Source organism: Molossus molossus, unplaced genomic scaffold (assembly GCF_014108415.1).
Source record: "Molossus molossus isolate mMolMol1 unplaced genomic scaffold, mMolMol1.p scaffold_m16_p_8, whole genome shotgun sequence".
Classification (NCBI taxonomy): Eukaryota; Metazoa; Chordata; class Mammalia; order Chiroptera; family Molossidae; genus Molossus; species Molossus molossus.
The window spans coordinates 63,459,694-63,487,589 of NW_023425402.1; the positions used below are offsets into that span (position 1 = coordinate 63,459,694).

Sequence of the window (27,896 nt, forward strand, 5' to 3'; positions counted from 1 at the left end):
ACCCCGGGGCCTGGCCCAAGTGGCCCGAGCCGCGCTGAGACCCGGCACCAGCGGCGCGGAGAGGAGGCCGGAGCCATGGAGACCCGCTACAACCTGAAGAGCCCAGGTGAGCAGCGTTGGGGGCGCCGGGCGGCGCTGGCAGGTGGACCGGCGTGACCCCGGACCCTGGCGCCAGCCCTGCGGTCCCCTCGCGTCCGCCGCCACTCGCGGCTCCAGTCCCGGTGTCGCGCTCTACGCGAGGCCGCCGCCTGCCGGCTGGTGCAGGCCGCAGGGCAGGCCGGCGCCCCGCAGCCCCCGGGCTCGCCCTTCCCTCCTCGGCGCGGCGGGAGCTGGGCCGTAAGCTCCGCCGTCCGAACGGGCAGACGGGAACGGCCCTCGCCGACGGCTCCCCGAGCTCTGTGGCTCTTCCCCGTCGCTGCCGCCGCACTTTCGTGAGCGGCGTGACTCACTCCCATTGGGGAGGTAGGGTAGCGGCGCGTGGAATCGGGCAGACAGGAAACGCCCGTCCCGGACCGGCTGGCCAGGGGGCCAGGGCAACTAGCGGAGTCGCTCCTTCTGCCGCACTGATAGGTGGGCGGTCGTGGGCCTTCATTTCCTGTGCTTATGACCCGGCCTCACCTCCAGGAGCCCCGCAGCCCGGCCTCGGACCCTTTGCTGGCGCTTTCTGAAGAGGCAGGAGTACGCGGTCCTCTGGGTTCAGGCGGCTTGACGAGAGCGCTGTAGATGCTCTTTCTTCTCTCCGCACCGCGATCTGTCGGGAGCGAGGGACTGCACGGTTCAGCCCCGACCGAGTCCTCAAGTATCTGATGGTTGACGGCTCTTACTGCTTTTTTTTCTCTTTTCTTCCAGTACAGTTTCTCAGTAGGAATCAGCAATGTTAGCATTCTTATGGAAAGGGCTGACGTTGTGAATCTTTTATTTTATTTTATTTTTTTAAATACAAAGACGCCAGAAAAGTGTGAGGGTATTGATTGAACAGAGCCTTGGTAACTTCAGTGCTGTCAAACTAAGTGATGTTCTTAGGTGACCAAGTATGTAGAGTGGGTCATAACATTGGGGCGGCAGGGCATAGACTCCTTTAAAAATCTGGTGAAGACTGTGGGCTGTCCAATAAATAATTTATACAATTCAATTTCAGTGGGTTGACAACTTCCCTCCTCCAACCCATCTCTTAAGAATGTGGGGGGAGGGGGAGAAGATCAAAGAGAAAGAGGAAAAGAAAACTTAATTTTAAGGGTAGATGGTTAAATTATTTAGATTGTGGTAGATTTATATAAAACACGGGCTAAGCCCTGACCGGTTTGGCTCAGCAGCTAGAGCTCTGGCCCTCAAACCAAAGAGGCACAGGTTCAATCCCCAGCCCTGGTCAGGGTTGAGCTGGAGGCAGCCAATCGATATGCCTCTCTCACACCCATGTTTCTCTCTCTATCTCTCCCTCCCTTCTACTCTATCTAAAAAAAATAAAAAATAAATAAATCTAAAGATATCCTCAGGTGAGCATTAACCAAAAACAGAAACAAAAAACTGGGGTGGGGGTGAGGGTAAAATATATGGTGACTCCTTGGTCAAAAGGTACCAAGTTCCTTAGAACACCTGAGATATTTAAAAAAAATTTTTTTTTCTTTATTGATTTTAGAGAGAGAGGGAGAGAGAGAAAGAGATAGAAACATCGAGGAGAGATAACATCGATTGGCCGCCTCCTGCATGCTCCCCACTGGGGATATGGCCCAAACCTGGACATGTGTCCTAACCGAGAATCGAACCAGCAACCTCCTGGTGCATGGGTCAGTGCTCAACCACAGAGCCACACTGGCCAGACCACCTGAGGTATTTAGTGAAATGTCTAGAGATAATGCAAATGTGACTAACAGTACAATTTGGAATGGAGATTGTTGTCAGAAGACATTCCTTGCCCTGGCCAGTCTGCTCAGTGGTTAGAGCATTGGCCCACAGACCAGAGAGACCTGGATTCGGTTCCCGCTATGGGCACGTACCTCGGTTGTACCTCGGTTGCAGTTTGTCCCTGGCCCAGTTGGAGTTGTATGGGTGGCAACCAGTCGATGTGTCTCTCTCAACGTCCATGTGTCTCTTTTTTTCTCTTCCTCCCTCTCCCTCCTCCTCTATCTGAAGATAAATGCAAAAATGTCCTCGCGTGAGGATAAAAAAAGACATTCCTCAATTTTATAGGTCATCATACCTGAGATTAAGATAAGCATTTAATATTCTCCAGAATTTTGTACATTTCCAAAGTACATGACCTATTGCCAGCAGGCTGAGTTTTGGCCAACATGCTTCTAGCTGTGTAATAAATTTGCTTCCTCTTTTTGGTTTCATTTCCTCAAAGGTGATGTTATTCTAAACAGAATTTAAAAAAAATTTTTTTTCTTTTTTTATTGTTATTGTATAGATCATTTAGAGTTCATGGAGAAGGTGAATTGAATGAAATATGGGACTTTTAGAAAATGCTAGGAGGCTTAATGAAAGTATTTCCTTTATTTTATTCTCAGTTCTGTGATATATATTTTTTATTATTATTATTTTTTAATCCTCACTCGAGGACATTTTTTCATTTTTTGTTCAGATAGAGCAGGAGGGAGAGAGAGAAACATCCATGTGAAAGGGACACATCGAGTGGCTGCCACCCACACGACCCAACCAGGGCCGGGGACAAACTGCCCCTGAGATACATGCCCTTAGGGGGAACTGAACCCGGGTCTCTCTGGACCGCAGGCCGACGCTCTAACCACTGAGCCAAACCAGCCAGGGCAGTTCTGTGATATTTTTAGAGTAATGTATATGTAAAAGGAAGTTATACTACACAATGTAAGAGATATAATCCTTTTTCTCACTATATAATAGGGAGTTAGTTGTCTTAGAAGTATGGATGGGACAATTAAGACAATACAGATGCCCTGGCCGGTTGGGCTCAGCGGTTCGAGTGTCAGCCTGCGGTCCGGAGAGACCCGGGTTCGGTTCCCGCTAAGGGCATGTACCTCGGATGCCGTTTGTCCCCGGCCCTGGTTGGGTTGTGCGGGTGGCAACTACTCGATGTGTCCCTTTCACGTTGATGTTTCTCTCTCTCTCTTCCTCCCACTCTATCTGAACAAAATATGGAAAAATGTCCTTGGGTGAGGATTAAAAAAAAAAAAAAGACAATACAGATGACAGGTTAAGGGCCAGTGTGCTAGTATGTGGATAGTAAATTTGTTCATTTTATAGGTGGGAAAACTTACTGCTTTATGAATGGACTTGTAGTTGTGGGCAGAGCTCTGTGTGTGGCTATCTCATAAGCCCTCTGACTAGTCTATCAGTAGTGGCCTCTGGATCAAGCTCCTTGATTCTTTTTTGGGTTTGCTCTGGCCAAGGTAGTAGGGTGTCGGAGAGCGAAGTAGGGAGACCTATGTATAAAGAACCTCCTGCAGCAGCTTTCCTCAGAAGGGGCTGAGGGGCACGTTCAGCAGGTGATTGGTGTATGTATAAGAGATTAGTGCAAAGGCACCTACTATCTCCATCAGAAACCCAGCAGTCATCCTGTCCATGCCCTTGGTGTCCACTGCACCTTCATGCTAATCATTCTCAAACTTTAATGTACAATTCAGGTCCTTCTCCTAGGCTGTAGACACATAGAATCTAATGGTGATTTAATATCTTCACCCAGATTTCTCACAGACTGAAAAAAATATCTACAAAGTATAAACATCAAACTTACCAGTTTTCTCTCCTCCCCTAAATGTGCACCTCACCTTAATATTCCTTGTCCCAGGGATTGACAGCACCCAAGCACCCATTGGAGTCATTTTTGATCTCTTGGTCTACTCCTTTACTCCACCCCCTACCCTAAAACTCTCTCTCACATAGGCATTTGAGCATGGGTGCCAATACATGCAGATACATATATATCTACCAGTTACTATTGCCACCAGATCAATTAAAATAAAACCTGTTTAGATCAGTTCTCAAATTAAGAAATTTTCAGTAGCTTACTGATAGCTGTGGATACAGTTCAAAGTAAGTTGTTTTGCTTGGCCTACAGGGCTGCTCATGATTTGATCTTTGCTTTTCTCACCAGCCTTACCCTATCTATCCATCCATTTTTGCCTGGGTTTCCCCAGATGGAACAGCTCTTCTCACCTATATGCTGTGGTCCCTATTGGAACCTCTGCTTAGAATGCTTTCCCTTTAATCCATTTGAAATTCCTATTAATTCTTCAGGCTTCTTTAAGGTTCAGTCTTATCCAACTCCTATAGGCAGTTCCTGTATTTGTAAATAGTTGGTCAGTGTTTGTGTTATAATTGTTTTCATGTCTTTCTTACTGTGAGCTTTTTGAAGGCAAGAAGCAGGTCTTGGTCATTCTTTTATTTCCATTGCTCAGATATTCTTTAAATGCTTGTTGAGTGGATATCTTTGCAGGGTCTTTCTGGGCAGAAACATTAGTCCTTAAACATTTGCTTAAGTGCCTTCATATGGGAACAGGAAGAGGCATTTGGGGAGCATGACATTGGGTTCATGTCCTCAATGCACCAGTCTCCTTTGCATTTTACCCATGCTTTGGGATTGATGATATCAGGATATTTGTTTTGCAAAATAAATAGATTCATGAGAGACAGTGACATGTAAAAGATCCCCTTAGCTGGAGCTTTGTCTCCAAACCACAAAATAAACGTAGTAAACTAGCCTGGGCATGTGCAGAATGCCACTGCCTCGGCCTATGGAGCCTAGTGCTTGGATCCAGAGTGATCATGTGGCCTCCATGAAAAGAAAGAACAAGAGCAGTCACGCAGATGCTCCCCACCCTTTTTCCTGGAACATCTTACCATGCTAGGAGAATTTCGCTGAATAGATAAAGAGGAGTTGAGATAAAGAGATAAAGAGGAGCTGATGGGAAAAATATGAGATAGCAAGAGATGGAGTATCAGAAGTGGCAGACTATATGCTCTAGCCCGAGTTATCAGTCAGAACTTTGAATTTCGACTATTCCATAGCAGTAATATTTCTCCTTGGGAGTCAGAAAACCATGCCATGTGGCCAACTACATATGCTCAAGGACTGATTTTGAAACAGAATTATTGAGATGGCCTTATATCCCAATTCATTTCTGATCTTAATAACTTGTGATCTGGGGAAGAGGGATGGGTGAAAAGGAAAGGATAATTATGTGAAGAAATTATTGACTCCCATTTGACAGATGTAACATTGAGGCAGAATAAGATGAAGTAACTTGTTCAAGGGCTTAGAACAAAGGAATCAGAGTAAGTATTTAATTATAATTTTTTAATGGTATTGCTTTAAAAAAATAACAGCTGTGGTAAAAACCATAAGTTTCTGCTTTAAAATTGGTGTTCTGAGGTGATTTACAAAATATTCCTCTCAGATGACATTGGAGTATATACTTTGTACATTCCCAAATAAACGAATAAAAATATTTATTATCTCTCCCACACAAAAAACAAGGTTTTTCTTGTTCTTAATTTTTTGGAGGGGGATATTAATTTTTTTTTCTTTTAAATTTATTTTTCCTACAGATGTTTCTCCATTTTCCCCCATTGACACCCTCCTCCTGATCCCACCCCAGCATTGTTGTCTATGTCCATTGGTTACGCATACATGCATATAAGTTCTGTGGTTTATTTCTCCCACCCCCACCCCCACCCCTGTCCCCTTCTGAGGTTTGTCAATCTGTATCTACTTCGGTGTCTCTGGGTCTATTTTGTTCATCAGCTTGTATTGTTCATTATAGTCCATAAATAAGTGAGATCATGTGATATTTATCTTTCTCTGATTGGCTTATTTCGCTTAGCATAATACTCTCCAGGTCCCTCCATGTCTCTCAAAGGATAAGAGATCTATCTTTCTTACAGCTGCATAGTATTTCACTGTGTATGTGTACCACAGATTTTTTATTTTCTTTTTTTTTATCCTCACCCGAGGACATTTTTCCATTTTTTGTTCAGATAGAGTGGGAGGGAGAGAGAGGAAAAGAGAGAGAGAGAGAAACATCAATATGAAAGGGACACATCAAGTGGCTGCCACCCGCAGGACCAACCCCGGGCCGGGGACAAACTGCAACCGAGGTACACGCTTTTTGCGGGAACCAAACCTGGGTCCCTCTGGACCGTAGGCTGACGCTCTAACCGCTGAGCCAAACTGGCCAGGGCTCCACTCATCTACTGATGGACACTTGGGCTGTTTCCAGATCTTAGCAATTGTAAATAGTGCTGCTATGAACATAGCGGTACATATATTCTTTCTGATTGGTGTTTCAGGCTTCTTAGGATATATTTCTAGAAGTGGGATCACTGGGTCAAATGGCAGTTCAGTTTTTAATTTTTTGAGGAAACACCATATTGTTTTCTAAATATTTTTTTCTTTATTAATTTTTAGAGAGAGAGGAAGGGAGATGGAGAGAGACAGAAACATCAATGAGAGAGAACGTCGATTGGCTGCCTCCTGCATGCCCTTAGCCGGGGATTGGGTCCACAACCTGTGCATGTGCCCTGACCGGGAATTGAGCCAGTGACCTCTTGGTGCATGGGTTGTTGCTCAACCACTGAACTACACCAGCCAGGCCAGAGTCAGTATTTTTTTTTTATCCTCACCTGAGGACATTTTTTTTTGCATTTATCTTCAGATAGAGCGGGAGGGAGAGAGAGAAACATCGATGTGAGACAGGCACATCAAATGGTCACCACCCATACAACCCCAACCAGGGCCAGGGACAAACTGCAACCAAGGTACATGCCCGTGGCGGGAACCGAGCCCGGGACCCTCCTGTCTATGGACCGACACTCTAACCACAGAGCCAACCGGCCAGGGCCAGAGTCAGTATTTTAATGCAGCTCTAATTCAAGAGTCCATGTTCTTTTTCACTAAGACATTTGTAATATATTTTATTTCAGAAAAAGTAGATTATGGAAACACTAGACTAACCTCATATTCTGTTTGACTATGTGGCTTTAGCTCTCACATGGTATGTGCCTGCGTGGCCTATGAACTAATAAAATCAACATGTTTAGTTGTTAAGTGAATGATTGTTTCTTTAAATGCATCCCTGTAGTATTTCTGATCCTTTCATATATCTCTCATAATATCCAAGTACTATTGGGTGTTTATCTTTTCTCTAACTGAACTGAGCTAGGTGAGGAGGAGGCAGAGAAAATGTGATAAGAGTATAGAATGACATAAAATCTGACCTCTTCAGCTTGATCATTATTCAGGTAGCTGATGAGAAATGAAGGCAAAACAATCTCCTTGGCATCTTAGATTTCTTACAGCAGCCAAACTAATGAACTTGATAACAGCTTCCATGATTTTACTTATACCTAATAATATTAACTTAAAACAATGATATTTCCGTGTGCTCCAAACCAAGGGTTTTCAAACCTTGTTCCATGGACCCCTTAGATAGATTAGGTGGAAGGATGGTAAATAGCTTAAAATATCTTCCATGTTGGCGGCTTCAACCAAAACAGCTGTTTTACTTACTGAGGTTCTCATTAAGCTTTTCTTTGAACAAAGGATTTTATCTCATTGCTAAATAAGGTTAAAAACCATTGCCTTTAATCAGATCCTTGGAATGAGATTTTTTTTTAGGGGAAAATAGTAAAAGTTAATTCAACTAATATTTGAGTGCTTACTATGTACTAAGTCCTGAGGAGATTTCAGTAAAGCAGATTATTTTGCAGGAAAGTCAGGTGTTAAGTAATTACAAGTGATATGAACTTCATAAAAAATAAGAGACAGAGAGTTACGGAGGCTTGTAGTAAGAGCACTCAACCTGGTGTCTAGGGCAGTGGCTTTCAAACCTGTACTGAGCATTAGACTAACTTGGAGAGCATTCCTGGTCTCCATTCCCCTCACAGAACTCAGGGATTTTTATCCGTCCAGACAGGAATCTCTAGCCACTAGTCTGAGGGTGGACAAGGGAAAGTGTCAGGGACACCTTCCTGAGGAGTTTACTTAAAGGTTTGGTGGGGGCCAGTCTTGATGATGGGGTAAGGGTTGGGGGTCGGAGCAGCATTGCAAGCTGAGGACCCAGTAGTAGGAAGGAAGGTCTGGAGTAGAGAGAAATGGAGTGTCTAGAACTTGTGAGAACAGTGTTTCAATATATATATGTTTCTAATATAGCATTTATCATGCTGTTTTGTATTTACTTCCTCTCCCGTTCCCAAGACTATAAGCTCTTTGATAACTGAAATTATTTTATTTTGGTTATAGATATAGCATCTAATATGAGCTCAGTAATTTGATGATCAAGTGAACAAAATCTCTTCCTACAGGGGCCTAGTTCAGAGTTGGAGATGGAAAAGAATATTAATGCTTATGGAATAGGATAGTCACTTAAGAACTTTTTTTCCTTACCTTAGGAAACCTTGATTAAAATGAAAAAAAAAATTTTTATTTTTTAATCCTCACCTGAGGATATTTTTCTATTTATCATCAGATAGAGTGGGGGAGGGGGGGGAGAGAGAGAGAGAGAGAGAGAGAGAAAGAAAGGGAATGGGAGAGAGAAACATCGATGTGAGGGGGACATATCGACTGGTTGCCTCCCGCATGACCCCGACCAAGGCCAGGGATGAACTGCAACTGAGGTGCGTGCCCTTGATCGGAACCGAACCCAAGACTCATTGGTCCGTGGGCCAATGCTCTACTGCTGAGCCAAACTGGCCAGGGTGGGAAACATTTTTTTAAATCTTCACCCAAGAATATATCTTCATTGTTTTTAGAGGGAGGTGAAGGGAAAGGGAGGGAGAGAGAAAGAGAGAAACATCGGTGTGAGCAAAACATCGATCACTTGCCTTCTGTACACACCCCAATCTGCAACCTGAGTATGTGCCCTGACCAGGAATCAAACCCACAACCCTTCAGTGCACGGGGTGATGCTGCAACCAACTGAGCCATGCTGGCCAGGGCTAAAATGAAATTTTATGCAAAAGTCCTGATACAGCCCTGGCCGGTTTGGTTCAGCGGTTAGAGAGTTGGCCTGCGGTCCAGAGAGACCCGGGTTCGGTTCCCGCTAAGGGCATATACCTCGGTTGCAGTTTGTCCCGAGCCCTGGTTGGTCGTGTGGGTGGCATCCACTTGATGTGTCCCTTTCACGTCGATGTTTCTCTCTCTCTCTCTTCCTCTCTCTCCCTCCCACTCTATCTGAACAAAAGAATGAAAAAATGTCCTCGGGTGAGGATTAAAAAAAAGAAAAAAAAAAAGTCCTGATACATACTGAATTGTGATATTGTGTGGGAGTTGCTTCTTAGTTAATCTCTCCTGATAACTTTCCACAGTATACCTCCACACATTTTACTTTTATTATTTCCTCTGCGTATTCATACCCACCTGTGTAATTCCTACTCTTTCAGATGTCGGTACCTGACATCTTTTCTCTAATGTCTGCTGTCAGTTTAGGTGCCCACCTGGTGCATACCTCTCTTATAGCACCAAGAACAATCCATTTTCAAGCAGTTTCCTGGAGTCTTGGGCTACCTGTCTTTTTTTATGACTTTGCTATCCTACACCAAGTATATGGACATTTTTTTAGCACCTGAAGCTTGAGGTGGGAGGAGCTGGGATCAAAGGACTGACCTTTGAGAGCCAGTAAGGTTGGAAGAAGGTACAGATACAGATAGGATTGTTTATTGTGATTAATGGTCATTTATCACGGAAGTAAAAGACTGTGCCATTAACTGAAAGAGGTGGAAGAGAGGAGAGATGAGAAGTGAGTAAATAGGTGTGAAATAGTGTTAGGGGGCTAGTTGGAGAGAGTGGGCCAGTGGACTTACTAGTGAAATATAGGAACATTGGGTGACATTGTGTCCCAATGGAAGTTGTTGATAATAACTCTATAATGGCATCAATATGCCTGCCCCTCTGACTTTTTTACCTCCCTCAGTAATGCTCAGGTGTTTGGGTATAGACACCAAATAAGAAGATGGTTGGGTTGGTCAGCTAGAATTGAATTTTATTATGAAAGAGGAGCCCCTAAGGTTAAGAGTGTGGCTAAAGAGGGAAATGAATATAGGGATAGGTATGGTAAAGAAAGTTGTGTGGTCAGTGGATTGGAGGTTTTAATTGAGCTGAAAAATAATTTCCAAAAGGAAATCAATTAGGTCTATGGAATTCAGTGATTTTTGGAGACAGTACCATTAAGTTAATGCAAGATAGTGGGTGGAAAGTCCCAAGAGGTTGAAAATATAGGGGAGTTTACTGTTCATGAGCATGAGTTCCAGAGGGCACGTTTTTGTTAATATAGACATTTTAACGTGGTAGGGTTGTATTGCCTGTGTTGGAATTTCAGCTCTGTTATTTACTAGTTGTGTGACCTTGGACAAGTTTCTTTGTGTGGAAAATTGGGATTTTTTTTTTAAATCCTCGCCTGAGGATATTTTTTCATTGATTTTTAGATAGAGTAGAAGACGGGGGAGAGAGAGAAGGAGAGAGAGGGAGAGAGAGCGCGACAGAGACAGAAACATCTTTTGGTTGCCTCCCACATGACCCCCACCAGGGCTGGGGATCAAACCTGCAACTCAGGTACATGCCCTTGACCGGGAATCAAACCTGCGACCCTTCGGTCCTCGGGCAGATGCTCTTAACTGCTGAGCCAAACTGTCCAGGGCAGAAAATGGAGATTTTCTATCTCATAGCATTGTTCTGAGGACTGTATGAGTTAATGTTCGAGTGCTACCACATAGGAAGTATATATAAGTACCTATTAAATACAAATAGTGCCTTTATGAGACTAACCTATATATTTAATTTAATAAGTAACTCTTCTAATACCCAGCTACCATTTCCTCTTCCCTTTCAGTTATTACTGTTATCCCATAATTAAACCTTTACTATATATTCAGTTGAACCAGTTCTCTATATGTTTTGTTAAAGTAGAAACTTTTTCATTAAGTTTATAAATCTGTGCTAGTCACTTGGTAAAGTATATTTTAAATGTCTCTATCTTATGAATTTTATTTTAGCTGTTAAACGTTTAATGAAAGAAGCGGCAGAATTGAAAGATCCAACAGATCATTACCATGCACAGCCTTTAGAGGTTAGTTTTTGTCTCCATCTTCTACATATGGATTTTAATATTTTAAACAAGTTTCTTAAAATTGTTTTTTCATTGCTTTGATCATTGCAGATGTATTTGATGTGGTTTATTAATGTGTTTTTCTCCTAGTAGTTTCCTCAGTATTTTATTAGCCATTCTGAAATCAACATTTTAGAAGAAGCAGATTTCTGGTCTCTGTAAAATGGGTCTCAGATACTAAATTGGTTTGAGGTCTTGAATATGAGGGAGGGAGGAGAAGTGGAAGGAACTCAGTACTTTTTATAATTTGGAAGACCTAGCCCCTTGAGGGATCTCTGCAGCTAGTCTGGGCTTTTTGTACAAACAACTCTACCTCACTTCAGTCTTTTTGTCTGTAAAATGAGGGTATTTAAATGTGCTCAGTTTTGTTTCCATGGTAATAGTGAGAACAAAATGTAATAATGTATGCACAAATATTTTGCAAACTGTCAAGTACTTGCTAACTGTAAGACGATATTGGTATATTAACACTACTAACTGCTTTTAAATAAGTTCTTAGGTTTATTATACAGTTGACCCTTGAACATTGCAGGGGTTGGGGCCCTAAGCCCTACACATTTGAAAATTACTGTATAATTTGACTCCCCAAAAACTTAACTACTAATATAGCCTACTGTCGACTGGAAGCCTCACTGCTAAAATAAACAGTCAAATAACACATATTTTATATCTTACATGTATTATATACTGTATTCTTACAATGAAATAAGCTAGAGAAAAGAAAGTGTTAAGAAAACCCCTGTTATTCAAGGATCAACTATATAGTAATTATCACTAATTAGTATTCAAGGAATAATTTCTAGCTTAATTAAATACCTAACAATGCTCAGACATTTTATTTATTTATTTATTTATTTATTTATTTATTTATTTATTTATTTATTTGGTACGTGCCCCTAGTGGGAACCGAACCCGGTACTCTGGTCCACAGGCTGATGCTCCAACTGCTGAGCCAAACCGGCCAGGGCTGCTCAGACATTTTATAATGCATTTGTTTAAAAAAGATTTAGCTCTTATGGGACATGAAAACTAGATTAAATAGCTTTTATTTATAACTTTTATACTTGAGCTTGAGACATTTTATGCATTAGAAACTGCTCTAACAATAACGTAAAACATATTTTCTCACCCAATATTTCAGATAGTCATTAATAAAAAGTTAAACTTTTTAATAGTGCTGATTTCTTGTTGGTTATTGTTTTTGTTCAGGATAATCTTTTTGAATGGCACTTCACAGTTAGAGGGCCCCCAGATTCTGATTTTGATGGAGGAGTTTATCATGGACGAATAGTACTGCCACCAGAGTATCCCATGAAACCACCAAGCATTATTCTTTTAACGGTAAGAATCCTTGGCTTTTTGGAATGCTTGTGATTTAACTTTTCATGGTGGCTGCAAAATTTGGTCGACATACTCATTTACATTAAGAAATAAAGTGGGCCCTGGCTGGTGTGGTTCAATTGGTTGGGTGCTGTCCTGTGCACTGAAAGGTTGCTGGTTTGATTCCTGCTCAGGGCACATGCTTGGGTCGGGGGCTTGATACCTGGGGGTGTGCAGGAGGCAACTGATTGATGTTTTACTCTCACATTGATGTTTCTCTCTCTCCCTCTCCCTTCCTCTCTCTCTAAAAAATGTTTATTTAAAAAGAGAAGTTAAAGCCCAGCCGGTGTGGTTCAGTGGTTGAGCATCGACCCGTGCACCAAGAGGTCACTGGTTTGATTCCAGGTCAGGGCACATGCCCAGGTTGTGGGCATGCAAGAGGCAGCCAGTTGATGTTCTCTCTCATCAATGTTTCTCTCTCTCTTTCTCCCTCTCTAAAAATCAATAAAGAAAAAAGAAAAAAAAAGAGAAGCTAAAAAAAATAAAAATAAAGTGAAACATTATTATAATTTTGCTTTTGGGAGCCAGGTCTTGGTACTATAATTTTTCCCCCTAAATAATAACTTATATGAATTATTGATATAGTGTGGTTGTTAGAATTCAATGAATTAATGTATGTAAAGTGCTAGGCACAGTGTCTGGCACATGATAAGAACTCAGTAAAGGGTTGTTAATATTGTTGTACCTCTTTTTTTTTTTTATCCTCATCCAGGGATATATATTTTTTTGTATTTATCTTCAGATAGAGCTGGAGGGAGAGAGGGAGGAAGAGAGAAAGAGAAACATCAATGTGAGAGAGACACATTGATTGGTTGCCACCTGCACAACCCCAACCAGGGCCGGGGACGAACTGCAACCAAGGTATATGCCCTTAGTGGGAATCGAACCTGGGACTCCCTGGTCCGATGCTCTAACCACTGAGCCAGACTGGCCAGGGCTATTATTGTACCTCTTAATCATATCATCTTCTTTAACCTCTCACTTTTCATGTGTAGCTCTTAGAATATGAAGTGACACAGAGTCCTCAATAAATGTTTGCTATATTATTACTATTTATATCTTAGAATTTATCTGTGTTCACATATTTTACCTCCATCTGAAAGAAAACTATTAATCTAATTTTTCTTCTCTTTGCTGAGATGTGTTTCATCAGTAAATTCCTGTCTTAATTGTTAAGCTTACCTTTCCTCATTTTCTTTTATTTACACATGTACTTAATTGCTCTCAAACTTGAAAAAAGCAAAACAAAAACCTTTCTTTATCTCTGCTTACCACTTTATGTTGTTGTCCTGTTCTTTTCTTTGATAACCTTCAAGGCATCTTTACTCTGATTTAGCCTGCTGCAGTCTGGTTTCTACACATGCTCACAGCACTCATCTCTAAGCCCAGTTTGAGAAATCCCACTGCTTTTTCTCAGTCTTTATTCTGTTCCATCTAAGTTAAACATCTGACACTCATGGGGTAGCAAATAGTAAAACAAAAGATATTCATTAGTAAATACCAAATTAATGCTGCTTTTTACCTATATTTGGTGTAGTGGAAAGAGCATTAGTTTCAGAGCCACTAGACCTGGATTCTAACCAGTGCTATTTCTATTACACCACAGGCAGGTTACATAATCTCTTTGAAATCTGGTTTTCTCATCTGTCAAAAGTATTGTGTATGGTAAATATAATCACACTTTATAAAGTTCCTTGCATAGAGAAGCTGCTTAACAGATATTAGGTAATATTTAGAATCATTAATGCTGGCAGCAGGGCTGGAGCAGGGTCTTGGAGTAGCTCTGCTGTGGTAGGAGTCACTTTTATTTGCTAGATCGTGGGGAGAGCCAAGTGGTCTAGGGGGAGGGGCTGGTGCATGGGAAAACTGGTAGGGCGGGTAGTTGGAGCAGCAGCTGTTCACCAACAGGTATAGAAATATTTCAAGAGTTAACCAATGATATGGTCATATTTAGCACAGTGACTGAGAATCAGCCTTGCCCTCCTGATTTTCAGTATTTGCTTTTGCTGGGTTACTTCTCTTTTGAAAACTTTCTTTTCCAACCTTCATTCAGCAAATATTCATTAAACACGTGTCATTCACCCTGTGGGTGTAGCAGAGAATAAGTCAAATTCTCTGACCATATGAAGCATATATTCTAATTTCATACCTCTCTCCCTTCCCCTAAGTACAGATATTCTTTAAATTCAGACTTCAGCTGTTTTTTATTATTTCTTTTTTATTATTATTTTTTTATCTTCACCCGAGGACATTTTTGCATTTATCTTCAGATAGAGCAGGAGGGAGAGAGGGAAGGAGAGAGAGAGAGAGAGAGAGACATGGACGTTGAGAGAGACACATCAACTGGTTGCCACCCACACGACCCCAACCAGAGCCCGGGACAAACTGCAACTGAGGTACGTGCCCTTAGTGGAATGGAACCCGGGCCCCTCTGGTCCGCAGGCCAACGCTCTAACGGCTGAGCCAAACTGGCCAGAATTGTTTTTTGTTATTTCTATGAAATGGCTTCAGTGATCACCTCTGCGAAGTCAGGTACCAAAGATATATATCTCCTGATATCACCATGTCTGTATTTCTACCTGCCTGCTGGACATCATCAGTAGCTCTTCTACCAAGAAAATAGATTCATGTCCAAAACTGAAATCATTATCTCTACTCTTCCTCCTTTGTGTTCCTGTCTTATGAAATTGTATCATCCTTTTGAAAATCACTCTCACCTCAGAGCCTTCCTTACCAACATCTAGTTAAATGATACTAAGTCATTAGATTTTATCCTAGTCACTCACTGTATGTCTTCTTTTTTTAGATTCTTCACAGAGCCTAGCACCATACTAAATACAGAGGAGGACATCAGGACATCTTTATAAATCAATTATTTAGATTTCAGTTGTATAATTCAGTTTCAAAAAAGTGCTACAACTTATAAAAACAGTTTGTATTATTCATTCAGAATCCAACAAATATTTGTGGAGTGTCTATAAGGGGACAAAAATCTGTATCCCCTTAGAGATTACATTATTTAAAAATTATCTTTAAAAATTATTTACATGTAAAATATATTTATACTTATAAAGTGTAAAACATTAAACACATCTATAATTGTTAAATGCCTTATTTATTCCTAAGGCTAATGGACGGTTTGAAGTAGGCAAGAAAATCTGTTTGAGCATCTCAGGACATCATCCTGAAACTTGGCAGCCTTCATGGAGTAGTGAGTACTAATTTAAAGTGAATATATCTTATATAACTTTAGTCAATTCATAATGATAAAGTATAATACCTCCCTGAGATTGAAGCTGTTTTTGATAAATAATTTGACATTATTGAATAAATAATAAAAATGCTTTTCCTTGTTTAGATATTGGCCATCGTTTTAGTACAACCCTTCTACCTGTACCTCTTCAGTGAAAGCCTGAGTCTTTCTTTTTCTTTCCAGAGTAAACCCAGTTCCTTTTACAAAGCAATTTAGATTGATGTTTATTTTTTATTTCAGTAAGAACAGCATTATTAGCCATCATTGGGTTTATGCCAACAAAAGGAGAAGGAGCCATAGGTTCTCTAGATTACACACCTGAGGAAAGAAGAGCACTTGCTAAAAAGTAAGTTTTGCATTTCATTATTTGTTAAGACCCAAATATTATTCTGGGAAATGGCTATTAGGAGATATGCTCTGTTTTTACTTTGTGAGTTACCTTTGTTTGCTACAGGTTCTAGCCTTAGTTTTGCTCTTTAAGAAATTCAGCTGTACCAATTTTCTCAGGTTTGACCAGAGTCTAAAGAATTGATTTCATGCTATCTGGTATTAGAAGGTAGTTGATAACATCAATCTACAGTGGGAGATATCTTCTAGAAAACAGTACAAGTCATTGTCTCCACTTGGACAGTAATACAGATGGAAGAGAACTAGAGCCATTATTTATATGTAGCTTTCCACAAGATTAAAGATGTCTTGAGGGCAGGGAGGGAATCCACTTATCCATCTTTGTATCTGTAGTAACCGGCTCATGTAGGTGCTCAATGGGTGATCTGGAATAAAGACAAGGATATTTTATTAAGTTGTCGTTTCCCAGTGCTGTTACTTTCTCAGTTTTTCCCAGGTGCACTCTGTATAACACAGACTAACTCATTAGATTTAGAATATTCTCTCCTTTGAGTAGTGCTAAGACTATTTCTTGATTTTGATAATTTTCTTGTCTGGACTCGGCTGCCTACTACTCTTCAAACATATTTTATGAATTAAATTATACAGGGGTAGACAAAAGTAGGCTTACAGTTGTGAGTATGCAAAACACAGAGTTTGTTCTTGTATTATTATTTATTAATTATTGCATTATTTTTCATATGAACAAATATAAACCTACTTTGCCTACCCTGTAGAATATCTTACCCTAGCATGGCCCAGAATAGGCCCCCTACATATGTTTGTTAAGTCAAAGAGATTTTAGTGTTTGGAAGATTTGGTAGACTCCTTCGTTTCTTTTTAAATCTTATTCCCAAGTTCTGGGTATATTACTTGCAGCTACTATTCACAAATTACAATATGTACTTTGAATACATGACATTTGTTTTATTTGATATTTTTTTTATCTTGGCTTTCAGTCTTGATATTTTTATCTAGTTCATTTCATGTACAAGGTGAAAAAAAAAAGAATTTGGTTTTTTGTTCTAGACTTGTCAATGTATATATTCCAGGTTTTAGGTCTGAATTAGAGGCTTTTTAAAAACCTGATTTTGCATTTAACCATGGTAAATTACTATTTTTGTGGATAAATTAATATATTCAAAATAAACATTCTTCTTTAAATTTCATCTGACTTCTCAGTTAAAAGTGGACATATTTTAAGGCAGATAATTTAGAAATAACTGATTCTCAAAAGGGTATGGATAGCAGAACTGCTTCTGGTGAAACAAAAAATATTCATCAATAAATACTAAATTAATACTACTTTGACATATATTTTGTGTACATGAACTATTTAATAAATTTAAGCAGCATGTTCTTTAAGGCCTAAGGATTTTATGTTGAACTAGATATACAGTAAAATAATTTTTTAAAGGAAGTTCAGTAATGTAACAATAAATATTTTTACATAATATACATATTTACTTCTAGTCATACAAACCCTCAGCACTCTTGTGAACTTTAGGGCACTTTTTGGCTATATCTGGAACACAAAGGAGAAAATGAAAACATAGAAAAACAAATAAATCTTAGGAAAGTCTAGTTAACTGGTTGAGTATCTACTTAATATAATCAGTGATAAATTTTAGAGCCTGAATTTTCCACGAATTTGTCTTTCAAGTGTACTGCTATTTAGATTCATAAGATTTGTGATTTTTTTTCCTGGAAATATCTGTAAATTCTATTTTTAATTGGCTTCTTTACTGTTTTATATTTGTTTCTGCTGAAAATGATTTGAGCTAAAATAATTTGATCTTTATAGTGAACTTTTTCACAGGCTTAACATAGTGTTGTTATGTGTGATCTTGAGGACAGTGTAGACAATTTATATCTTTTGTTATACAAATCTAAAGCTTATTTTTCTTTATATAGTATGTTGGGAAAATAATGAAATCTAAGCCCAGATTTTAATGTTAGATTTTTTAAATATTGAGATATAATTGATAAGAAATTTTTATAACAATCTAACATGTATATGTCTTAGAACTATAATTATTGCCATAATTGTCTAATTTACATGTAGATAAATGTGATATGGAATCCATTGTTCTTTTCTTTTAAATTTAATTATTCATTGTTTGATTGTCTTGAATGAATATTCATGTATTTGATTTGTACTCATCAAAAAAATTATTTCCTACCAGATCACAAGATTTCTGTTGTGAGGGATGTGGCTGCACCATGAAGGATGTCCTATTGCCTTTAAAATCTGGAAGCGATTCAAGAAAGGCTGACCAAGAAGCCAAAGAACTGGCTAGACAAATCAGTTTTAAGGTACTCTCAATTGATAAATAAATTCAATTTATTATGTAGCCCTTTTATGTAGTTTCAGAAGTAAAGTAATATAGTCCTATTGTAATAAGGGTTTTTTTTTTTAATTTTTATTTTTTCTTTATTGATTTTAGAGAGAGAGAGAGGAAGGGAGAGGGAGAGATAGAAACATCAATGAGAGAGAACATAGATTGGCCACCTCCTGCATGCCCCCCACTGGAGATCAGGCCCAAAACCTGGTCATGTGCCCTGACTGGGAATCAAACCAGCGACTTCTTGGTGCATGGGTCAACACTCAGCCACTGAGCCATACCGTCTGGGCTGCAATAAGGTTTTTATAAGTAATTTTTAAAAAATCACAAAACTAATAATACATTCACAAAGGCATTATATAGCATAGTGGTTAAAAGCTTTGGACTCTGGTATACAGTGCCGGGATTCAAATCCCAGCTTTGCTGCTTAGTAGTAGGATATCAGACACATTACTTAACCACTTTGTGGCTTTTTCTCATCTGTAAATAATAATAGTACTTATCTTATGGGATTCTTATAAGGATTAAGTGAGTTAATGTTCACTTTAATATATTGCATTTAGAAGCGTCCCTGGTGCTTAATATGTTTTAGCTATTATTATAGAAAATATAGGTAAGCAAGAAGAAAATAACAATCACATATTCCCAGCCCCAAGAAATTAGTGCTGTTATTTTGGCATATCTCCCTTACATACTTTCTTTTCTGTATATATTTTACCCAAACATATAAATACTTCTATAATTTAATTAGCTCCATAAAAAATGTCAGCCTGCCTTAAGCAACATGTTACCTCATCCTTCTTTTCTTCCTCTCTACATCCTGTCTGTCCTTTAAAGGTCTAGTTCTTGGGAGAAATCTTTCCTTCTATTTTATTGTGCCTGAAAGAGGAGGTGCTTAATAAATGTTGGTTATAGTCTTTCTTCTGAAGATTCCTATTGTATATAAAATTGCTACTCTGAAAATCTTAGGACCAGATGTGTTTTATACTTAAGAATTTCAGATTTTATATTAACACTCATAGAGAGATCTGACGCAGTACCCTATAATCAAGCTCATTAATATTTCATCACCAAACCTGGGAATAGCTACACTAATGTGGAATAAAGATTGTTAATAGCCTCACATGTCAGGCTTTGCCTGAAAATTACAAAAAGCTTTAGATTTAATTTTTATTAAAAAAATTTTTTTTCTTTATTGATTTTAGAAACAGGAAGGGAGAGGGAGAAAGAGAGAAAAACATCGATGAGAAAGCCCTGGCTGGTTTTGCTTAGTGGTTAGAGCGTCGGCCTGCGGACCAGAGAGTCCCAGGTTTAGTTCCCACTAAGGAACTTTGGTTGCAGTTTGTCCCCAGCCCCAGTTGGGGTCATGTGGATGGCAACCACTTGGTGTGTCTCTCTCACATTGATGTTTCTTTCTTTCTCTTCCTCCCTCTCTCCCTCCTGCTCTATCTGAAGATAAATGCAAAAAATGTCCTTGGGTAAAGATAAAAAAAAAATTGACGAGAGAACATTGATTGGCCACCTCCTACATGCCCCACACTGAGGATTTGGCCCACAACCTGGGCATGTGCCCTGACTGGGAATCGAACCAGCGACCTCTTGGTTCATAGGTTGATGCTCAACCACTGAGCCATACCAGCCGGGCCAAAAAACTTTAGATTTTAGAGATTTTTGCAATTGTGGATTGTGAACCATGGGTGTTAGTTTTGTCCTTCACTGAGTAACATCTCCTTGAACAGGGATTGTCTGTGCATCTTCCTGTAATACCCAGTATAGTGTTGGACACATGAGTGCTCAACACTTAACTGATTGTTGTTGATATTAAAGTACCAATTAAAATAGATCTAAGAGTTCTGGCCTATTTGGCTCAGTGGTAAAGCATCGGCCCGCAGACCAATGAGTCTTGTATTTGATTCTGGTCAAGGGCATGTACCTTGGTTGCAGTTCGTCCCCCAGCCCTGGTTGGGTTCATGCAGGAGGCAACCCATTGATGTGTCCCTCTCACATCAATGTTTCTCTCTCTCTCTCTCCCTTTCTCTCCCTCTCTCTCCTTCCCACTCTATCTGAAATAAAATAAAATAAAATAAAATAAATCTAAGAAAGGGGATTTAGTAGGTTGTGAGTTATTCTGTACATTTTGTCTTGTTACACACTTCTGGGTATTATTTTTTTTATAGGCAGAAGTCAATTCATCTGGAAAGACTATTGCTGAGTCGGACTTAAATCACCCATTTTCACTAAATGATTTACAGGACAATATACCCACAACATTCCAGGGTGCTACGGCCAGTGCATCGGTATGGTTCTTGTCTTTTATACATATATATATTATCATTATTTGCAGTAGTAGAAGGAGATCCTAGAGTAAATATCTGAATTTTTTGGTTTTCCTAACAGTTGGATTTTAGCCCAACTCTCCCTCTAATGAATTACTATATATCTTGAACAAGTTATTCATGCTTTCTGGGCCTTCTTTTTTTTGTTAGATGGGGCTGGACTAAATAATTTTTAGGTCCTATTGTTCCCTCCAGAATTCTGTGATTTCTCTGAACAGTTTTTCAATATAGTGCTTTAGTCAGAATAAAACAAAATATACGTACAGTAGCCACTTTCTAAATAGGCACTCTGTCTTTGGAGCAAAAGATTTGCCTTAGACCTGCTCTGTCCAATATAGTAGCTAACAGTCATTGTGGCTATCTAAATTTATATTTAAATTATTCTGAATTAAATTAAGTTAAAAATTCAGTTCCTCAGTTACACTAGCCACATTTTAAGTAATTCATAGTCACATGTGGCTAATGGTTACCATATTGGGTAGCACAGATATCGAACATTATTATCATCGTACAAAGTTCTATTGGACAGTGCTGCCTTGAGCATGGTAAATGTTCAATAAATAATTATTGATTGAAAGGTTGAATGAACGGTATGGCTGTTGTTAAATGGTATGACTGTTGTTAGTTGTGCCCTGCTCTACTGTCTAAATATTGGCAGGGCCTAGGTCATTAGAGAGATGGATTAAGAAAATGTGACTGAACTGTTACCACATAATTAGGAATATGGGGAAAACATTGACTTTCTGTATATTAGAGATAAACGATCTTTTAAGGTTTTTTTGGTAACAGATTGTTTGGTGGAATAACCATATCTTCCTCACCTCTCCAGTTTATAGAGGTTTTAAAGGGTCAGGAAAATTGGAATAGAAGCTGGACAGATGCAGATTTGCCCTTTACTCAGGAATAGCATACTGTAAAGTCAGACTAAATAGTGTTGAGTGGCTCTCTCCTATGCAGAGAGTGAGATGGCAGAGAAGTAGATTGGAGAAATCAGGGTGCGGATGCTCTGAAGGAAGTACTACTTGGAGGACTGGAGAAGGAGGTACAAGAAAATAGTGTAGCCCTGGCCAGTTTGGCTCAGCGGTTAGAGAATCAGCCTGTGGTCCAGAGAGACCCGGGTTCAGTTCCCGTTAAGGTTGTGTACGTTGGTTGCCGTTTGTCCCTGGCCCTGGTTGGTCGTGTGAGTGGCAGCCACTCTATGTGTCCCTTTCATGTTGATGTTTCTCTCTCTCTCTCTATCTCTCCCTCCCACTCTATCTAAATAAATCTGTCTTAACAAAAAATGGAAAAATGTCCTCGGGTGAGAATAAAACAAAAAAAGAAAGAAAGAAAACAGTGTATGTTGAGAGTTAAATTGTTTTCACATGATCTCCATGTAATTTTATGTATTTTAGAGGAATATAGTGATTCATTTTAGTTAGCGTTTTTGTTTTTTTGGTGCGTGCCCCTAGCGGGAACCAAACCTGGGACTCTGGTCCGCAGGCCAACACTCCAACCGCTGAGCCAATCTGTCCAGGGCAGTTAGTGTATGTTTTAACTTTTCATCTTTAAAATTCTAATTGTTTTCTTATTTCATAGTTTTTTTAGAAATAAAAACATCCTATTATAAATTTGTGATATGTTTAAGTCTTTTTAGTTTATTTTAAATCTATGTCAAGTTTTTCTGTTGCATATTCCAGTTATACTTATTCCAGTTGTAATTTGTTTTATAATTATTGTCTGTCTTACTTCCCAGAATGTAATGTGTAAGTTCTTTGAGGATCAGGGCTGTGTCCCCAGTGTCTGGCATAGTGCCTTGTATATAGTAGGTGGTCAATATATATTTGTTGATTGAATAAATGAAGTTTAGGATTAGCACTTTTTAAAAAAACTAGGAGTACAGGTAAAGAAATAAAGAAGTTTAAGTAAATTAGATAGCATAAACAATGTTATCATTACAGTAGTAGTTTTAATTTTGACTTTAAAGTACATAAAACTTAGAATAATTTCATAGATACAAATTCTGGTTAAAACACTGACAAGCAATAAGTTATGTACAATTGTGAGTTAAGCTTTTAATTACATTTATATACAAATCTCAGAGTGTGATTATATAATTTGATCACTATGGAGGTAACTGAAACCTGGTTTTGGCTATGGGTGGCTGCTTTCCATGCAAGTGTAATATAAATTCAGAGATGTTATACATCAAATCCCAGATAAGCTGTTTTTTCAACCTTCAGGGGGCAGGAGATTGCCGAAAGTCTAAATACAGCAGATAACGTTAGACCATCTGTTGCTTGTTGGTGCAGATTTTTTAGGGGAAAATACTGATGGTAGTTTTATATTCTTCCAGTCTGTCAGATTTTTTTCCCTTTTCCTAGGATTGAGGTTCTGAATAAGCCATTCCATTTTGTATTAAAACACAAACACAAAACTCCCTTTAGAGGATGATTATTCCAGATTATAGAAAAATTTATGTGACATCTGTGACTGTGATTTTTAAAAAATATTTTAATTTAATTTAATAAAACATATCACATTTGTTCACCTTCCCATAAATGGTTGCTTCATCTTAGTTAAGAGACAAAAACTTAAGACTTAAAGTCTTTATTCTATGATATGCATTTGGACAAATTTAGGCAAACAGCAAAGGTTTAGAAGTCCCACCACCGATCTTAAAGCATTTTGAAAATGCTAAAGCGCACTGATTCTCCATCTGGCAGTTCAATATGAACTGCCAAAATTTGGTCCAATTAGTCCTTCAACTCTAAATAAACTAGGTTTCTCAGGATCTATGACCCTGGGTCATTACAGTTTCCCCTTGATGTGATTATTTTAAATAGGAGAAATTTTAGAACTTTATAATACTGTAGCACTACATTTTAGTCAGTAATTTATTATCCAAAAGACACTAGAAACATAGAACCTAATTAAACCCGTATATCTATATAAATATTTCCATTAAGTTGATGTACTGAAATATCATCTAAAGTCAGTGTTGTAAGGGATTGTTGTTCTAACTATATTAATCATACTGATAGAGATCCAAACAGCTGTCCTAAGTAAAGTCATGATTTTTTTTTTTAACCTAAATCTGGTGCCCCCTAAGGAATCTATATATATATACATACACACACACCACATATATATACATATCACATATATATACACATATATATTTAAAAATTTTTTTTTCTTTATTGATATTTAGAGAGGAAGGGAGAGGGAGAGAGAGATAAAAACATCGGTGAGGAAGAACATCGATTGGCCGCCTCCTGCATGCCCCCACTGGGGATCGGGCCAACAACCTGGGCATGTGCCCTGAACTGGGAATTTAAACTGAGTCAATCTCTTGTACTAGTTTCTGAATTGATAGTACATTATGTTTTTTTATTTTCCTTAAGAACCCATCTCCTTCTATAACCCTTGAGTACTTTTGCTCTATCAGATACTTTTAAAAAATATATATTTTTATAGATTTTTAGAGAGAAAGGAAGGGAGAGGGAGAAAGAGATAGAAACATCGATGTGAGAGAGAACCAATGATCGGCTACCTACTGCATGTCCCCTATTGGGGACTGAGTCTGCAAACTGGGATTGTGCCTGAACCAGCAACCTCTTATTGCATGGGTCAACACTCAACCACTGAGCCACACCAGCTGGGCAGCTCTATCAGATACTTTTATCTTGGCTGAGCAATTGAAAGAATGGGAGATTTCAAATGGACTGTTTAATTGGCTGCTGTAGCTCAGTTCAACTCGGTGAGTCACTGTATGACACCTGTGACAATATAAGACCTCACAAAATGCTGCAGCTTTGTGTGCTCTCTTCAGTGAGCAGACTGCTCCTGGGAGTCTGGAGTATGGAAGTCCAAGTTCATGCAATCTAATTTAGTATCAGCACTAACATATTTTTAACTCAGAGTCAGTAGTTCTTTTCTACTGCTGTATTATGGGTCACTACATTTTAGTGCTTCCAAAGGATAGTTTTAAGAAATACAGATTATTTAAGCTGTTTAATTCAGAGATGAATGTCAGATTTAAAATGTAATTTCATCTGCATATAACAGATGAGTGGTTTTTCCCTTAATGTTCATAGCTGTGGCCAGCACAGTCCATACTCTTACCTTTTGAAAAAAAATTTTGAATTGCATTATTTGATTATTTTTTCTATTAAATATTACATTTTTCTCTAATATAACGTATTTAAAATATTTATGTATTTATTGATTGATTTATTTTAATCCTCACCTGAGGATATTTTTCTATTTTCAGATAGAGTGGGAGGGAGGGAGGGAGGGAGAGAGAAAGAGAGAAGGAGAGAGAAAAAAACATCGATGTGAAAGAGACACATTGATAGGTTGCCTCCCGCATGAACCCAACCAGGGCGGGGACAAACCGCAACTGAGGTACATACCCTTGACTGGAATCGAGTCCAAGACTCTTTGGTCCATAGGACGACATCTAACAGCTGAGCCAAACCAGCCAGGGCTAAAATGTTTTATATTTGCTTATTTTTAGTTATTTTGAATAAAACATATGTTCTTTTTTATTTGAAAGAATGTGTATTGGCACTAATATAATCAATATAAACTTGTTTTCAATAAAGGAATTAAAGGTCATTGAATTATTATAGGTAGAATTAAAGTATCTAAATAAATGAAATGGAATTCATATTAAAGAGCTTTCATGTCTATTAACTATAATTAAGATTTTGGCTCACTTGGTACCACATTGTGGTTATGCGGTCATGGAGCAGTCACTAAAGGATAGAAAACATTTGATATCCAGTGCTTTATGGGGGGCAACTAGTGTGTCAAAGTAGAGGGTACACTGAATCTTCTACAAGTGCCTCCAAATTTTTCTCTGTACATATCTAAAGAACTCTTGATGTCACTTAAAGTAACACGAGTCAAACATACAGTAAAGGGTTCTTCTAGACTTGTGTTCAATTCAGTTGACAAGAATTGTGAGAAATGATAAGCCTAATTTTTGCAGTGATATTGCTGTGAAGAACATGTGGTTTGAAATTGTTTCCTATGCTCTATGATTATTGGTGGAAGCACGTTGGCATAGTAAGATAATATTGAAAGAAATATGGATCACGAGAGGCATCCTGTTGCGAGTTGCCTTTTTTTGCCATTTAGAATGGCAAACTTTCAAGCAGAAAGTGGAAACCAAATTGTTTCTCTCCTTGACTCTCCTGAAGAAGGGAGGTGCCCAGATGCCTAGCAGATTCTGTTGGAATTGCAGGTGAGGGAGCTAGAAAGCCACCTGTGGAGAATGTGGGTAAACTCTGTCCTTGTCTTGTTTGTTCTGTTAAATTCCTCCTCCACCTGGTGAGTACTCAGAATAAGTTGTGTTGCTAGCTTACTCAGAAGGGTGAGTTAATAGGAACAATTAGATAATTCTTGGTAGTTTTGCCCTCAGTCATGTTTAGTGCTCTGAGATTCTTTGTACTCTTGAATAGTTAACAGGTATATGTATAAGTTTTCTTTGCCAATTTCAAACAGAATTTTAAAAAATTTCCTAGTATGCAGTCCAGAACCCCTCAGGAGCATCCCTTCAACAACAGCCTGTCCAACCTGTAGCTAAGAATACCTCCATGAGTCCTCGACAGCGCAGGGCCCAGCAGCAGAGTCAAAGAAGGTCGTCTGCTTCACCAGATGTAACCCAGGGCCAGCAGCCAAGAGACAACCACACTGATCATGGCGGATCTGCTGTCCTGATTGTCATCTTGACTTTGGCATTGGCAGCGCTTATATTCCGACGAATATATCTGGCCAATGAATACATATTTGACTTTGAGTTATAGTACTGTTTTGTGTCTTAAGAGCTGTGACTCAACTGCTTCATTAAACATTCTTCATTGGGTATAATCTAAGAATTGTTTACAAAAAATTATTTTGTATTTATCCTCCATTCCTTTTTTGATCCTTATAAATTCAGTATGAATATAGCTAGACATTCAGACTGTATCTTGCTTAGTTTAAGGGACTAGAAGTCAAGTCCCTTGTCTCACTATATGACCTGCTTTACAGGGAATAATTTGTTATTTCTCACCTTAGCTTTTTATGTAAATTTGTGATAGTTTTCAGTATAGCCCTTTTAAATTTTTGGATAAACAATGGTGTTTTAAGTTCCAATGAATATTAGTAGTTACTCAATATCATTTATTGAGTACTCTGTTTCTACTTATGTAGAATGATATAGGGATAAGAGTTGAAAAGGCAAAGTAAAACCCCTCCAATAGCTTACTTAAAATGTCATTCATGGGGAACATATTGGGATTACCCATTCTTTGACATACTTTATGTCCTTAACATTTTCAGTGCAAGTTACTATTACAGTCAAACATTTATGAGGAAATGAGATTGCATCTTGGCTACTGGATGTTACTTGAAGAGGGAATAATGCTTTGTAACCACTTTGATATGCTATTATCCCATTATCTCCAAAGAGCACATAAGATTTAAAAAGAAAAAAGGAAATAAAAAAAACAATCCTCCATAGATCTTTGTTTGAAGGAAGGGAGGGAGGGAGGGAGGGAGGGAGGGAGGGAGGGGAGGAGGGAGGGAGGGAGGGGGAGGGTTCAAGCCAGGAAATCACTTGATTTTATTGCCGAAGTTAAGTGAGAGTATCTTAATATTTGAATGTTTGCTCTGCTTTGAATTGTATATCTTTTGAGATGTATATATGCCTAGCTTTGTAATCACTATAAATGTAATTATTCTAGAATATGCGCAATATTAAACTATTTCATGTACCATATTAATAGAAAAGCTCAGGGCCCAAGCAATAGTGATAGAAATTAGAAAAACCTTTACTTGGAATTGGCCACCTAATCAAAGCCCAAGAAATAATTTTCAGTGCAAAATCAATATATAACATAGTACTAGCCAGCTCCACAGACTCCAGTAGATAATTTTACCATCAGAATGCCTAGTGAGAACGTATAATCACAGAGAAACATTGCCTTCAGCATGTTTAGTAGCAGCATTGAAGGCACTCGAGAGAGTATTGTTAGTGAAGATTTAATTTTTAAATACAGGCAGTCCCCAGCTTTCAAATAGGTTATGCTCTAAAAGCATTTCTAAGTTAATTATTTTACAACTCAATGTTGTAAATGGTGTTTAGGTT

The 27,896-nt window shown here is 38.8% G+C and overlaps 1 protein-coding gene across 2 annotated transcripts; it reads left to right on the forward strand.

Annotated features, from left to right (window-relative positions):
- Window positions 1-26,902, forward strand: UBE2J1 (ubiquitin conjugating enzyme E2 J1). Of its 2 annotated transcripts, none has more exons than XM_036249187.1 (8): window positions 1-106; window positions 10,963-11,036; window positions 12,285-12,416; window positions 15,582-15,666; window positions 15,949-16,054; window positions 18,282-18,411; window positions 20,618-20,737; window positions 26,290-26,902. In XM_036249187.1, the coding sequence occupies exons 1-8, from the start codon at window positions 76-78 to the stop codon at window positions 26,569-26,571; spliced, it is 960 nt and encodes a 319-aa protein (XP_036105080.1). In that variant the 5' UTR covers window positions 1-75; the 3' UTR covers window positions 26,572-26,902. The 2 variants fall into 2 exon arrangements, with proteins under 2 accessions (XP_036105080.1, XP_036105081.1); XM_036249188.1 differs by lacking the exon at window positions 1-106 and adding an exon at window positions 5,213-5,250 and having other exon boundaries at window positions 26,290-26,640.
- The last annotated feature ends 994 nt before the right edge of the window (window positions 26,903-27,896 follow it).